General features: G+C 44.0%; 1 protein-coding gene across 1 annotated transcript in view; it reads left to right on the forward strand.

Annotated features, from left to right (window-relative positions):
- The window catches only part of PRKCE (protein kinase C epsilon), a 431,830-nt gene that overhangs the window by 350,476 nt on the left and 66,908 nt on the right, over positions 1-14,446 (forward strand). The window contains exon 11 of the mRNA XM_074989640.1: positions 703-857. Within this exon, the coding sequence (XP_074845741.1) occupies positions 703-857 (155 nt within the window). The remainder of the gene's footprint in view (positions 1-702; positions 858-14,446) is intronic.

Genomic DNA, 14,446 nt, shown 5'->3' on the forward strand with positions numbered 1-14,446 from the left:
TGAGAATGACAGCTGCTACTGAAAATAAAGAGGGTTTCTAACCATCATTACTGTGGAGAAAAATGGGGAAAAAATGAACCCATGAAGGTTCAAAAACCAGAATACTATTAAAAAGAACCCCAAATAGTTTAATTTAAAAAAAAATGATTATATTTAAGCCAATCTTACAATTTTTGCTAAAGCCTCACTCGTTATTTTTAAATGCTTGCTACTGGCAATACTGATTTCTATATAAATAATTCTTAGTAATATGTATTGTGAAGTTATAATTTGGAAGAAAAGGTATTTTGTCGACAGAGTGGTTGGTCGTATATATGGATAAGGAGGCAAGTGAGCAGGCAACCTGCAAAATTGTCCTGCCCATCAGCAGCTGACAGAATCAACATTGTCTTGTAATATTTATTTAAGTGTTTTTTAAACAACATGTAAATATTTCTTTGAGAGAAAGCTGATTGTAGTATTTTAAAATCCTTATTTCATGTTAATCACACTTTAATTTCATTTTGTTTTCTCTTTTGTTCACTCTTTCTAGAATCATTCTCCCCTCTTTCTTTCGTTGTCAGCTTTCCCCAGTTCAGAATTATAGCGTTTGTTTCTTCGGTTTCTTAACGCAAATCCTGCTGTCATCTAATGTGTAGTATAAAATAGCCCCTTGTGTGGCTAAAGAAATTAGATAAATAGCACTGTTTTAATTAATTTCAGGACCGCCTCTTTTTCGTCATGGAATATGTAAATGGAGGAGATCTAATGTTTCAAATTCAGCGCTCACGCAAATTTGATGAGCCTCGATCCCGCTTCTATGCTGCAGAGGTCACATCAGCACTCATGTTTCTTCACCAACATGGCGTCATCTACAGGTACTTTTCTGATTAAGAATAAAGTATTCTTGGGGCTGAATTTGGCTGAAATCCTCTGTCTCTTAGCAACCTGATTTAGATTAGTTGTTTGTTCCAATTTGCTTACATAGAGCTTTTTTTGGCAATTCAGAATGTTAACATTTGAATAGTCTCTGCAGCAGCCGCCAGCTGTGTGTGCCAGTTTTGTATTATAGTACAAATAAAGCTTTTTTGAAAAGCTTGGCACATTCTGACCTAGGAGTGACCTTTTTGCAGATCAGCGCAATCTCTTCACTTTCCTCTCTGTGCCATCGATTTCCTCTCGCTTTCGAACTCCCTGCCACTTCCTGAGTTTGTTTGTCCTAGTTGTCTCCAGTCTGATAGAATCAGGATAGTAGTTTGCAATGTTCTTTCTTCTTAACTGTTAGGGTGAAGTCTCAATTCCTAACAGGAAGTGGCTCTTTGCAGGCAATTTAGATTTGCTTGTTATTGCCCAAAGTCCTCATCTGAACAAAATTAAACTAAATCACCACTCTTGCAGTTTAATTAAAAAAAAAAAAAAAAAAAAGCAATGTATGAACATTTGTGTTGTGCTGTAAAGAATGTCTTTAGGGACAAATATTTATAATTAGAAATAAGGGAATAACTTGCAAATTTTTCACCCTGTTATCCATATGTTTATTAAGTCTTTTATCTTGTCGTTTCGCCCTTCCTCTCTTTTTGAAATTATTTTTGGCAGCCTGTCACCATGTGTGATAAATCTTGCCTGCTCTAGCCAGCAGAATAGCTGTAGGTTTTGAGATGTGGGTCTTCTGAGCCTTACTGAGATTTCAAAGCCTGTTGAGCGCTGTGGATCTATAGTGGAGTTTCTGATATTGCTACCCCTCCTCTCAATTTTTCGGTGTAGGGGAAGGGAGAAAGCCTAGGTGACTTTTTTTACTGTGTAGCTGAAGATATGGAATTTAGAAAATTGATAGACCCATTTTTAAAGATGCTATGTTAGAGCTGCTTGGAAAAATGGAGCGAGAGCTAGACCATAGGGCTGGTCAACATTTTTTTTATTAGTGCAGAAATGCAGTTTTGACGTAATGAAAATTTGCACAGAAACTATCGGCTTCCTGGGGCCAATTTCAGCTTTTCATCCTACATGGAAATGTTTCATTTTTTGATTAAAAGTCAAAATGTCCATGGAAAACAGGCACTTTCTGTGAAAAATTTCATTCTGTCAAAAACAGTTTTTTGACAGAAAAATGTTGAACAGGCCTAGGGTTGGTTGTCTCTAGTTACAGTTGGATGTTTGGCTGATCCGCAGCACTGACAATCAGGTTATAAGTCTTGCAAAAGTAAAATCAGTTCACCAGATCCAAGATGAACCTTTCCATATTCTCTTATTCTCGGGTTTAAATGGTGCCAAGTGCTCAAGCCCTAGATACCTATCTTACCTTGGCTGCCTCTGTAAGGACTCTTCCTGCCTTCATTTATTTACAAACAACACATCAGTAGGGTTTAAATAACCATCCTCCGAGCATTTCAGAATTTCATAAATTGCTATTTTTGAGTTGGAAGTTGAGGGAGGGGAAGTTGGGTTGCTCAATAAGTGAAGGATTTTGAGAATTAGCTCTTCTAAAGAGGCTAGTGTTCATTTCCCAGCAATGGTAGCTGGAGTTTACATCCTGAGTAATTAACTGTTTGTTTACTGATTTCAGTGATTCAAACAAAAAGGTCACTTCTCAGACAGATTACCCGTGTGTGAAGAAAATCAAAATTTATAAAATTACGCTGCATCTTCATTATATGAATAAGTGTTACAATCTTTCCCCTCTTCCTCCTCTTTCTGACCTTTCTCTCTCTCATTCATGTGCAGAGCAGTTCTGCTTTGGCTCTGAACTTAACTGGATCTTTCTGTATGCTCCTTCCAGCTATGCCTTTTTAGCACACTCTGAATTCTTGCAGCCAAAGACCATCCTGATGAGGGAGCAATGTTTTGTGATTAAAAGCTTGTTGACCTATTCTCAAATTCTGTAGTCTGTACTGCCATGACTCTGGCATACTGTGGTAAGACATGCAGTTATATTAAAATAATTGGTTGTGTATTTGTACTAGGGCCATGGTTCCCAACCTGGAGTCTGCAGATCCTTGGGGTTCTTGGGATGGTATTGCTGGAGGTCCATGAAAAAAAAAAAAGATAAATAGGAATTGTTAGAATTGGCTTTGATGGGAGTCCACGAATGGTTTGGGGACTGATTAGGGGTCTGCACTAAAGAAAAGGTTGGGAACCACTGTACTAAGCCTAGTTTCAGAGGAGACAAATGAGAAAAAAAATGTGGGTTCTGAGATGAAAACAAAGAGAATCCATTAAGAACATATCCTTTCCTGCTGCTTCATTTTACTACTATTTTTCTGACCTAGATATTATTTTATTCCCAGTAACTCTTAATTTCTCACCTGAAGGTCACTAAACCTTAACAACATATGAAATGTACATTTCAATTACTTTAAAAACAGTTGGAGAACTCTAGTAAATAATATCATAATCATGGAGTCATAGAAATGTAAGGCTTGAAGGGATCTCCAGGTCATCTAGTCCACCTCCCACTAACCATCCCCTGCACTGAGACAAGACCAAATATGTCTAGACTGAAGTCAGCAATCCCCAGCACAGGTGCTGAGAGTGGCATGCAAACCAATTTTCATTGGCACGTGAGGCAGGTGCACAGACCTGTCCCTCCTCCCCCATGCAGCTGGGAGCTCAAAGCCATGCTGTCTATGGGTTAACAAAAGACCAGCTAATGCTACCAACCACCAGCTAAACAGTAAAGCTCTGCGTCTTGATTTATTTATCAATGAGGCTGTTGTAAGCAGAACAGTTGGTGACATTAAGAAGTATCACTAGCACTTGGACCGTACATAGAAGTCAAATGGTCAGATTTCGCGAACTCGCCCCTGAAAGGTTGCTGACACCTGTCTTAGACCATTCCTGACAGGTGTTTGTCTAATCTGTTCCCTGAATACTCCAGGGACTGGAGCTCTCTTGGTAACCAGTGCTTAACTGTCCATATAGTTTGAAAAAAAATCTTAACATGGAATCTAAGTCTCCTTTGTAGCTGACTGAGTCTGGCTAGGTGTGGCGAACAAGTGATCACCTCCCTCCTCATAATCCCTGTTATATATATGAAGACTTTTTTTCATCTCCCCTGCAGCCTTCTTCTCAATACAAAATGTGCTCAATTCTTTCAGCCTTTCCTAATAGGTTATGTTTTCTGAACCTTTTATCTCATTTTTGCTACTCTAGACTCATATGTTCACATTTTCCTTAAAGTATGATTCTCAAAACTGAACACAGTATTACAACAGAGCAGAGTAGAACAATTACAAGTGTGAACTGTGACACCCCTATTAGTACAACACAGTGATACTTGAGTGGTTTTTTGTTTGATTGTTTTTTCTTTTGGTTTGTTTTTGTTTTTTTGAACAGCAGCACATGTATATTTTATTACATTGTATTATATTATAAGAAAAGATCATGATTCATACATGTCATGATAAGGGCTTAAAAATGCTAAAATGTCTGTTATATTGAATATGCATGAGAATCCAGTCATCTCTCAGGGAAGAGATCCATCATCTTTGTTTGAAACCTTGTTCTGACTCACTGGAAAGAAATACACATTTGGTTCCAATTATTTCATTTATATCTCCAAAGTGGGGAGGGTGAGCTAGCAAAAATAAAATAAAAAATATACTCTTTGCCCTTGATTAAGCAACAATAAAAACATTTAACTACCGTCAGGCACTCAAATGAAGTAATACACACTTCCTGAGTGGTGACAGCACCACAAAAGACATTGTACTGTGAAATTAGTGAGTGGGTGTTCTCCAAGGTGAAAAATGATGCCTATATGTGCATTAGTGCAAGACATACTGGGAATGTGTTTGAAGGGAGTAGAGGTTTCAAAATACCTGACATACATTCTGGCCTCCGTTTAGCTACCTAATTGAAACTATTTGGAACCGAGCATAATGTGTCTATTTCTAAAAGAGAAACTCTAGCTAGTGGTCTGGCTTGTTGCTCAGATTTTCAGAATGTTATATTTCTAGTTAGTGATCATCTTCTTTAATAGCTAGCATTATCCACATTTTCTTCAGAGTTCCAAGGGAAAGCTTGTTTCCCATTTGAAAAAAGTAATTCAGCTCTAAGTTCTTGCCTTTGCAATTGGCTCAACAGCTGTTTCTGATCATCTTTAAATTATCTGTGTTATAATTAGAGTTATGTGTTGCAGTGCTGTTGCCTTATCTAATTCTTCTGCTTGTGGTGGAAACAAAGGTAACATTCTCAGTTTATATTTCTGTATAATGATGTATTGCTGGTTTTTTTAAAAAGTTGCATAATGTGAATGAACTTCTTCATGCTTTATGAAGTCCTTCTAATGAGATATGGAAGTGGTATGTGGGACACATAGGCTATATCGGTACAGTGGCCCTATTTTGAAATGTTATGCCAGAGTAACTGTTCCCAAATAACGCTGCTACATGTAGAAATATATTTTGGAATAGCATTTAGCTATTTTGAAATACATTGTCCAAACACATAGCACTTATTTAGAAATAGCCATTATTTCAAAATAGTTATTATTGAACTGTTTTGAGATAAGTGCTGTTAAAACAGGGAATAGTGCTTGTGTCTAAATAAGCACTATCCTACATCTTAACAGCAACTGTTTCAAAGTAACTATTTTGAAATAGCTGCTCCTCCCTCCTGCAGTGAGGTTTACAGATTTCAGTATAACACACCCGCTATTTCCAATTTATTGTGTGTGTAGTGTGGACGACAGCAAAGGTATTTCGAAATAACTGCTGTTACTATAGAAAAACTTTGCTATGTAGCTGTAGCCATCGCATCTGCAGATAACATAGCTGTGGACTTAGGGAAGGTGAAGACTATAATCACCTGGGTGAGGCCTTTGACTCTTCAGGAATTACAGTCCTTTCTGGGTTTCTGCAGCTATTACCGCAGGCTCATGAAGAATTTTTCACACATCATGATTGCATTCACCTCCCCCCCACACACACACAAATAAGAAGACGGGAAACCCACTTTGGTATCAGTATTTTAAAGTGGTCTCACTTTTTTTGAAGGCTGTGGGCTGCTGAGTATGAAGAAACTGTATGTAAAATCATTCAGCAGTTCACTCAAGCACCTCTTTTGGTGTATCCTGATTCTCCCGTCCCTCCCCCTCCTCAGCCATATGAACTTCATGTTGATGTAAGCTGCACCAGGTTAGGAGCCATTCTGTGTCAAGAGTGTGAGTGCTGTCTCTGACCAATAGCTTGTATGAGTCAAGGCTTCACACTGCTTGAGAGAAACTACCCAACTCATCAAGTGTAGTTCCTGGCATTTAAAATGAGCTGTTACAGAGAGGTTCCATGACTGCCTCTGCCAGGCCAAGCTCACTCCAAAGAGTGTGTGGTAAACCCGGTGGTAGACCCTTACCTGGAAGCTTCCAGAGCCTTCTAGAAGGACAGTATACTGGGTGGTGGGCCAATGCATTTCTGTTCCCTGTCTAGGCCCAGACCTTCATTGGTCAGATAGGCCCTGTGCTCCCTATAAAAGGCTCCCCATCTGGTAGCAGGGGGGAAGGTTTTGGGAGGTTCACCAGAGGAGCAGAGTGAGAGCAGGAGCAGGAGCACAGCGAAAAGGTACCACGGGGAATTGGTGGGCGAAGTGGCCCAGGGTGCGGCTACTACTTTGGGGCAGGGGTAAAGGTCCTGCCGGTTGCCTCTTGTTCTCATAGGGACCCTGGGCCAGAGTCCAGGGTAGAGGATGGGTCTGGACTCCCCCCCACCCTTCCCCCGAGGGATCACTTTACTGGAGCAGGCGCGGACCTGCAAGGGGACTGGTATTATTCTCCCTGTACTGGTCCTGCCTATGATGAGGATGGCTCGCTAAGTGGAGACCCCTGCCTTTGGAAGGGCCTGGGCAAAAAGGGGCCTCTGTGAGTCTCTGAGGCAGCACAGATCCACCAGGAAGTACAGGGTCCCACAGAAGCTGACAAGGGACTTTGTCACAAGTGATAATAGCCTTATTCAAGACAACAGCAAAATTATCCATAACAGGACACCAGTGTTTAGTAGCACTATCTGCTTATGATTTTACCCTGCAGTAGTGACTCATTTGAACAAATATGGATGTGGATACCTTGTCTCAGCAGCCTTAGTCAAAGGACTTATCACCCCAATGATTGGAGGAATGTGGGGACCCTTGAATTGAAAGCTTTCTGCCAATGGGTAGCCGTTGTGGAGGAGAAATCCACAGTCAGTGGGGAATGAGCAATCGTCTTGGGGCATCACAGAAGCCAGACCCATAGTCTACTCAAGTTTCACTAAGCTACAGGGCCCTCATCTCCCCAGACTAAAGGATCAAGGGTCTAGTGTGCCCAGTGAGCTGAGCCATGGCTCAAGGATATCCTTTATGCATTGGAAAGGGGAAAGGTCCCCAATGCCATTCAACCAAGTCAACCAGAGAAAACCCTGTTGCTAAAGGAATGGGACCACCTATTAAACTTTATCAAGAGCAGAATCATTCCCAGAGGCCTCACCCAAAGCAACTGTTGCTACCGCAGGAATGCAGCAACATGTGCTAGGTGCCAGTCACAATGGAATTGGGTGTCTGGGAGTAGAGCAATTGGAGACTCCAGTTAGAACAAACTTCTGTTGGCCCCAGACATTGCCCACCATATTCATGCCTGATGTATCTGATGAAAGACTCCATCTAAGCAGGCAGGTCCTCTTTTATCATCACAAATTTGGCATCCATGGAGCTTGTCTTTCTGGCATTTCTGTCATTAGAGCCTTAATGCCAGGATACTGCATTTACTTTGGGAGTCACTGACCATTTAACTTATTATGCCAATGCTTATCTCACCAAAGATCCGAAAACTTCCACAATTGCAGAGCGCCTGTGGGAAAAAATGTTGTTCATTCACTATGGGTTGCACATGAGACTACACTCAGACAAGGGATGGGATTGTGAAAGAACTTTGCAAGATCATGGTGATGAATAAGTTACACACTGCCTAAGAGATCAACTGAAGGGGGCATATCATATAGCAAAGCAAGCATCTGGTCTTCAGCATTAGAAGAAGAAAACCTGATATGCTCAGCAACTGAGACAACAGGAGCTTCAGACTTGTAATTGTGTTTCGGCACAAAATCTTGGATTACAGGCAAAGCATAAAATTGCAAATCACTTGGAGTCACACACATACATTACAGAGGAATAGCTGGGTGATTTACCAGTATATCACATAGATCCCGGAGGGCAATTACAGTACCACTAAAACTCTCCATCAGAGTCATATGTTACTTGTGGGACAAGTTTATGCCTCCCAGTCCTGTGAGTTGGACATGGTCCCCATGGTGAAGATGTACCTCAGAGAGTGAGGATGAAGTGGTGTTTGGCAAATGTCCTGTTTGGGAGGTCCTGGCCATAATGGATCCTCTTGTTGTTGCACAGTAATATGCTGAAGGGGAAGAGTTTGCACTGAGCATTGCAGAGGGCGCACTGTCCAAAGCTGTAGGGACTGGGATCCACTTAAGAGCTTGATGAGAAAGCTACATTGCTATTTTAAACCCAGGCACCCCGGTATGTGCTGATGGTTGATTGTTTTTGGAGCCCAGTACTTTACAGATCTCTGGGGTTCTTCAGAGGCTGAGTTGTCTTGTGGGAAACCTGTTCTACCTCTTGGGCCTTGTGGTATGGATGGTTCTGATCAGTGGGATCTACGGGTCTCCTTCTTGGAATCCATGGCTATCCCACTACAGAAAGGATGTGGACAGATGGGAGACTGTCCAGCAGGGGTCAAAGAAAATGATTAAGGTGCTGGGTCACATGACTTATGAGGAGCAGCTAAGGAAACTGGGCTTACTTTGTCTGCGAAAGAGAAGAAAGAGGGAGGGGTGATTTGATAGCAGCCTTCAGCTACATGAACGGTAATTCCAAAGGCAACGGAGCCAGTGGTTGCAGATGACAAAACAAGGATCAATAGTCTCAAATTGCAGTGTTGGAGGTTCAGTTTAGATATTAGGGAAAGTTGATTCTCTAGGGATTGATGAAGCACTGGAGAGTGTTACCTACAGAGGTGGTGAATGCTCCATCCTTAGAGGTTTTTAAGGCCAAGCTTGACAAAGCCCTGGCTGGAATGATTTTTTGGGATTCGTCTGGTTTGAGCAGTGGGTTAGAATAAATGACTTCTAGGATTTTGTGTGGTTCTTCCAACTCCAGAATATTTTAACATTTTCTCCTGGTTTTGGAGCTTAAATTCATTAATTTAGAGGGGAAATGCCAGACTTGCAGAAGAATTTGATATTTAAGTAAAGAATAATGGGCATATTACATTAAGAAGAAGAAGGTAGATTAGTCAAATTGCCCTAACTTTGGTACGCTGTTTCGAAGGGGAGTTCCCCATGGGAAGATCAGCATCATTTTTATAAACTTGTGTTTATTTGGTGCAAGGTTTTCCTTGTGTAATGTCTGTTTTTATAATGTTACATTGTATAAATAAAACTATGAAGCCTAGCTTACAATAATAATATAGGAGCTAATGTTAAATGAGAGAGAGCATGCCAAGTTTACATTCCTGGGAGGCAACCAGGTTCCTTCAGACACTGTAGAAAGGGGACTAGTACTTCATGACAAATAACCACAGCAAAACTGTATTGCTCTCAGGAAGTACAAAAATATTGATTTTCTTCTTTAAATGTCAGTTAGTTTAGGATGTTGGATGTGTTTTTGCTTTTACTTTTATAACAGGAAAAATGTGTATTATCTTCCTGCACTTGATAAGTCAATTTTAACTAAGGGATATGCATGCTAACACTATGGTTTATTAAAATCACTTAATTCCTGCAGTTTTCTCTCCAACACTGAGAAATATATATTCCTTATAAATTATATGGAAATAAATATGCATGTCCCAATCCACTGTAGATCTAGTCAATTTTTTAAACAGTGACATGAAAATTAATTTTGTTTTTCGTTGCATTGAAATTTTGGAGGTGAAATCCTAAATTTAAATCATTGGCATACAGACCCTGAGACACAAACTGACAAATGGGTGGGAAATCAAAGGTGAAGCTGAATCTCTTTTATGCTCTACAAGTTTGTCTCAAAGACAGTTGTTTCTGTCACAACATTGTTGCAATGTTTGGAAATGAGGCTTTCACTGTTTGCATGATGCTGAATGTACTTTAACATGTTCCATGTAAAATGTGGAACAGTGCTCAGAGCAAACTGTTCTTGGGTGTTAGGTCATACGTTAACATGGAACGTTGGCACTTCAGAAGGTTCCCACCCTTCTTTTGGACAGAGGAGTGCAACAAAGAAGGGAGTAATAACTCAGTGTCATTGTTGGTCTAACATGTTTAAGCAACTCTAGATTTGACTTATTATTCAATATAGCAAATTTTTAAAAAGAGATCACTTTTTGGAGGGAACGTGGGGGAGGAATGACCATTTAAAGCAGGCGTGTCCAACGTGCGGCCCTGGACAGCTAGTAATGCGGCCTCACAAGATCGTAAACTTTTAACATTATTATGTGATTTATATACATTAATTATATTATATATTTTGTATGTGGCCCAAGACTATCTTCACTCAATGCGGCCCAGGCAAGCCAAAAGGTTGGACACCCATGATTTAAAGCATTGTGATTTTCATGAAATTCTCCACATTTTGACAAAGTGCATCATAAGGATGTTGTGTCCTAACAAAATGTTTACTTATGTCGAATCACTGGAGGAAAGGCTTTAGTTTGCATTTTGGATTTCTTTAAAAAATGGATTGTTAACATTTTTCTAATTAACGTTTTAATAAGTTTTTAAATTTTTCTTAATCCCTAAAATCTCTTATAATTTGCTATGCTTTAACACAAAAGGGCTATAGACAGTTTGATTTCCAGTAACATTTTCTTCTAGTTTTCCAGTCTTAAGAATTGATTTAGCTGTGCCAAGACAGATCACTACTCCAAATTTCTCTGTAGAACTTTGAACCAGAGACTTCTCTCTCTGATCCGGAAAACCAACAGATGATTTAAAAACAAACACCTCTTGTCTCTCTCCACAGTTCTAGAAAAGTTCTCATTCTCTATTAAATCCTATAAAGTTTTGGAGTTGAGTGCTGCTTTAATCCCAATTAAATGATATGGAGACATTTGAGTGCTAGAAGAGTTTCAGTTTAAGACAACCCATATCCTTCACAAGTTCAGATCACATGGTTGTGTAAAAACAAACTTCAGCATGTGAACTATGCTATTGAAATCAGAATAGAAAGAGAAAGATTAAAGCCTTTCCTCCTGTGATTCGATATAAGTAAACATTTTGTTAGGAAACAACATTCTTAAGGGTAAACATAAATAGAAGTTAATCTAGTTGTACATAATACTATGTGCATTAGCCCGTGAAAAGGCTTTACATAAAAGCCACATCTACACTAGCCAGTACATTTGAAATTTCCATCCCTTTTTCGAAAGAGAGCGCGGAGTGTCTACACTCAACATGTTCTCTTTCGAAAGTAAGTTGAAGGAATGCTCTGCAGCTTTTGAATTCGGTCTTCATAACCCATAGTAGGAAGAGCTCCCCCTTTCAAAAGAAGATGTGTGTAGACACTCCGCATGCTGCTCTTTCAAAAAAGCAGGTCCTCCATGGCGCCAGCCAGCTGGGACATGGATATGTGCTGGCCGGCAGCAGCGGGGCTCTATGATGTGTGTGTCCAGCAGCCCTTAAAGCCACATGGACCCAGGACCCATGGCAGGAAGCCGAGAGCGTGCCAGGAACAGCCATCACACACGCTCCCTCAGTACGCCTCAGGGACAGCCCCCCAAACGCAACTGCGAGGTGCGGCCCGCAGCCAGCCACTGGAGGAGCCCTAGGAACTCCCCACACCCCTCAAAGAGCATTCCCAAGGCTTGCAGGGGCCCAGTCAGGCAATGAAAATATGTGCCCCCTCCTGGATCAAGCCAGAGCTCAGGAACCTCCTGGGCTTCTGGCAGGAGAAGGAGGTTTTGAAGGAGATGGGCACCAAGCACTGCAATGCCGCTGCCTTTGCCCAACTTGTTGATGGACTGGCCTCCCAGGAACACCCAGCCTGCACCTCTGACAAAGTCAGGAGTAAAGTAAAAGAGTTGTCGCAAGGCTATACCCACACACAGGACTCAGCCGGATGGTCAGGGACAGGGCCCACATCCTGCCCCTTCTACAGGGAGCTACAGAGCCTCCTAGGGCCCAGGGACAGCTCCTCCCCATGCACTGTCCTGGACAACACAGTCAACAAGCCATGCCATGGAAATGAGGAGGATCCAGGACCTCCAGCTAGCCCCACTATACCAGGCACAGAGGCATGAATGGAGTGGTCTAGCGATGAGGGGGAGCTGGTGATTGACCTCCCCTCGGGGTCCTTGAGCTGTGCCTCAGCCCGCCGGGCATCACCAGACCTCGACGGGGGACCCTCCAGTAAGTACGTGGTGGGGTGCACACCCTGGGCACTGGGTGGGGGCACTGCAGCCACCAGAGGGCCACTCACACCCAGCGGACCCAAGCTAGACACAGCCCAGCCTGGCTGTGGTCCTCGGGATGCCGTAATGGCCACCAGCAACACTCAGCACCTGCTGTCATGGACAACACCTCAGGCCACTTGCGTGGGGAGAGGGTGGGTGGGGCTGGACCTCGCAGGGAGGCAGCCCCTATGGGGGCGGGAACCCAGTCAGTCTCTGTAATCCCGCAGGGCCACCCTGCCATCTGACGGGGGAAGAGGAGCTGCTGTCCCCGGTGGGGGCAGGTGGCATGACCCACGGGGCAGCTGTGTGGCACTCATGGGCTGTCAGTCTCTTCCTTTCCATTTGTACAGCTGCACCGTCAGAAGGCTGGGAGAGCCTCACGCTGTCTGTGGTTCCAGGCAGCCCATGGGGGACGGCGTCTGGGCAGCCCTCCCTCCCCCCACCTCAGAGTGTACCCACACCAGAAGGGCCCAGAGGCGGAGCACAGAGAACGTCCTCCACACTGCCTTCGTCCGTCGCCAGGTGGAGGTGGCAGAGTGCTGCCTCCACCTGGAGGAGGAGAACTCAACCTGGTGGCAGGCAACCTGGGGGGAATTAATGAGGACCCTCCGGGACATGGCTAGCACCTTCCGGGAGCTCTTGCCTAGCTACCCCTCCAGCTGAGCCCCCTCCCGAGGCTGAGCCCCCTCCCGAGGCTTATTCCCCTGCTGAGCCCCACTCCCATGGCCCTACCTCTCTGCCTCAACCCAACCCTGCCAGCGCCCCTGAACCACAGGCGTGAGTAGATCCTGGGGCTGACAGGGCTTGAGGCTGTGTTCCCTGCCCCAGTGATAGTTCACCCCCTTTCCCCACTGTATATAGTTCTGTGCACAGTTGTTTATATAGACACATTGTTTTTTTTACATAATATACTTTATTTGATCTCAATCCCTGTGTGCCATGTGCTCAGGGGGTAACAGGGAGGCAGGAGTTGAGGGGGCAGTGTTGGTGTGGTGGGGAGTGTCTGAGGGGACTGTTGGGGTTGGCTAGGTAGGTGGTTAGTGGGGCCTCTGAGAGAAGTGGCCCTGGTGGGCCCAGTGGACATGGAGACTAGGGGCAGTGACTGGCTGTTCATATCCCAGGCTGCATTCAGCCACCCATTCCTGGTTGAACGCCTCGCCCTTCCTCTCCACAATATTATGCAGGGTGCAGCAGGTGCCCACCACTTGTGGGACGTTGTGCAGTCCCACCTCCAGGCATGCCAGGAGGCATCACCACCAGCCCTGTAAATGCCCAAACGTGTGCTTGACCACATTGTGGGCATGGTAGGGCCAGGAGTTGAAGAGCTCCTGGCTAGGTTTGGAGTGGCCGGTATAGGGCTACATGAGCCAGGGTTGGAGGAGATAGGTCGCATCCACCACCATGCACAGGGGCATGGTGGTGTCCCCAGACAGGATGAAAGACCCTGCCTCCATGCACTGGCAGAGGCTAGAGTTTCTAAACACACGTGCATTGTGCATGCAGCCTGCCCAGCCCACATTGATGTCCTGGAACTGGCCCTTGCTGTCCACCAGGGCCTGGAGCACCACAGAGTGGCACCCCTATCTGTTTATATATTGGCCTCTGCTGCATTCTGGGGCACGGATCTGGATACAGTCCCATCCGGGGCACCAAAGCAATACGGGAACTCAAGCGCTGCGAAGCCAGCGACAGGCTGCATCCAGGTCTCCCACACGGACGACCATGTTCAGGAGCATGGTGTTGATGGCCTGGACAACCTGCATGAGATGGAGGGTATGTGCACTCGTGAGGGCCTGATGGGGTGTGCCTGCCCCTGCTCCCCATTGCTCTCCTGCCACCAGTCCCCAACGGTCCCCCTTTCCCGGGAGCCCCCTCCCCCAGTGGGTGCGTGAACTGAGCTTGCCTTACCTCTATAACAACACCCCTGATTGTAGCCTTGCCCAACCTGAACTGATGCCCAACAGAGTGGTAGCTGTCTGGGGTGGCCAGCTTCCACACAGCTATGGCGACCCTCTTTTCGACAGGGAGGGCAGCCTGCATTCATGTGTCCGGATGTCTGAT

This window comes from Carettochelys insculpta, chromosome 3 (genome assembly GCF_033958435.1).
Source record: "Carettochelys insculpta isolate YL-2023 chromosome 3, ASM3395843v1, whole genome shotgun sequence".
NCBI lineage: Eukaryota > Metazoa > Chordata > Testudines > Carettochelyidae > Carettochelys > Carettochelys insculpta.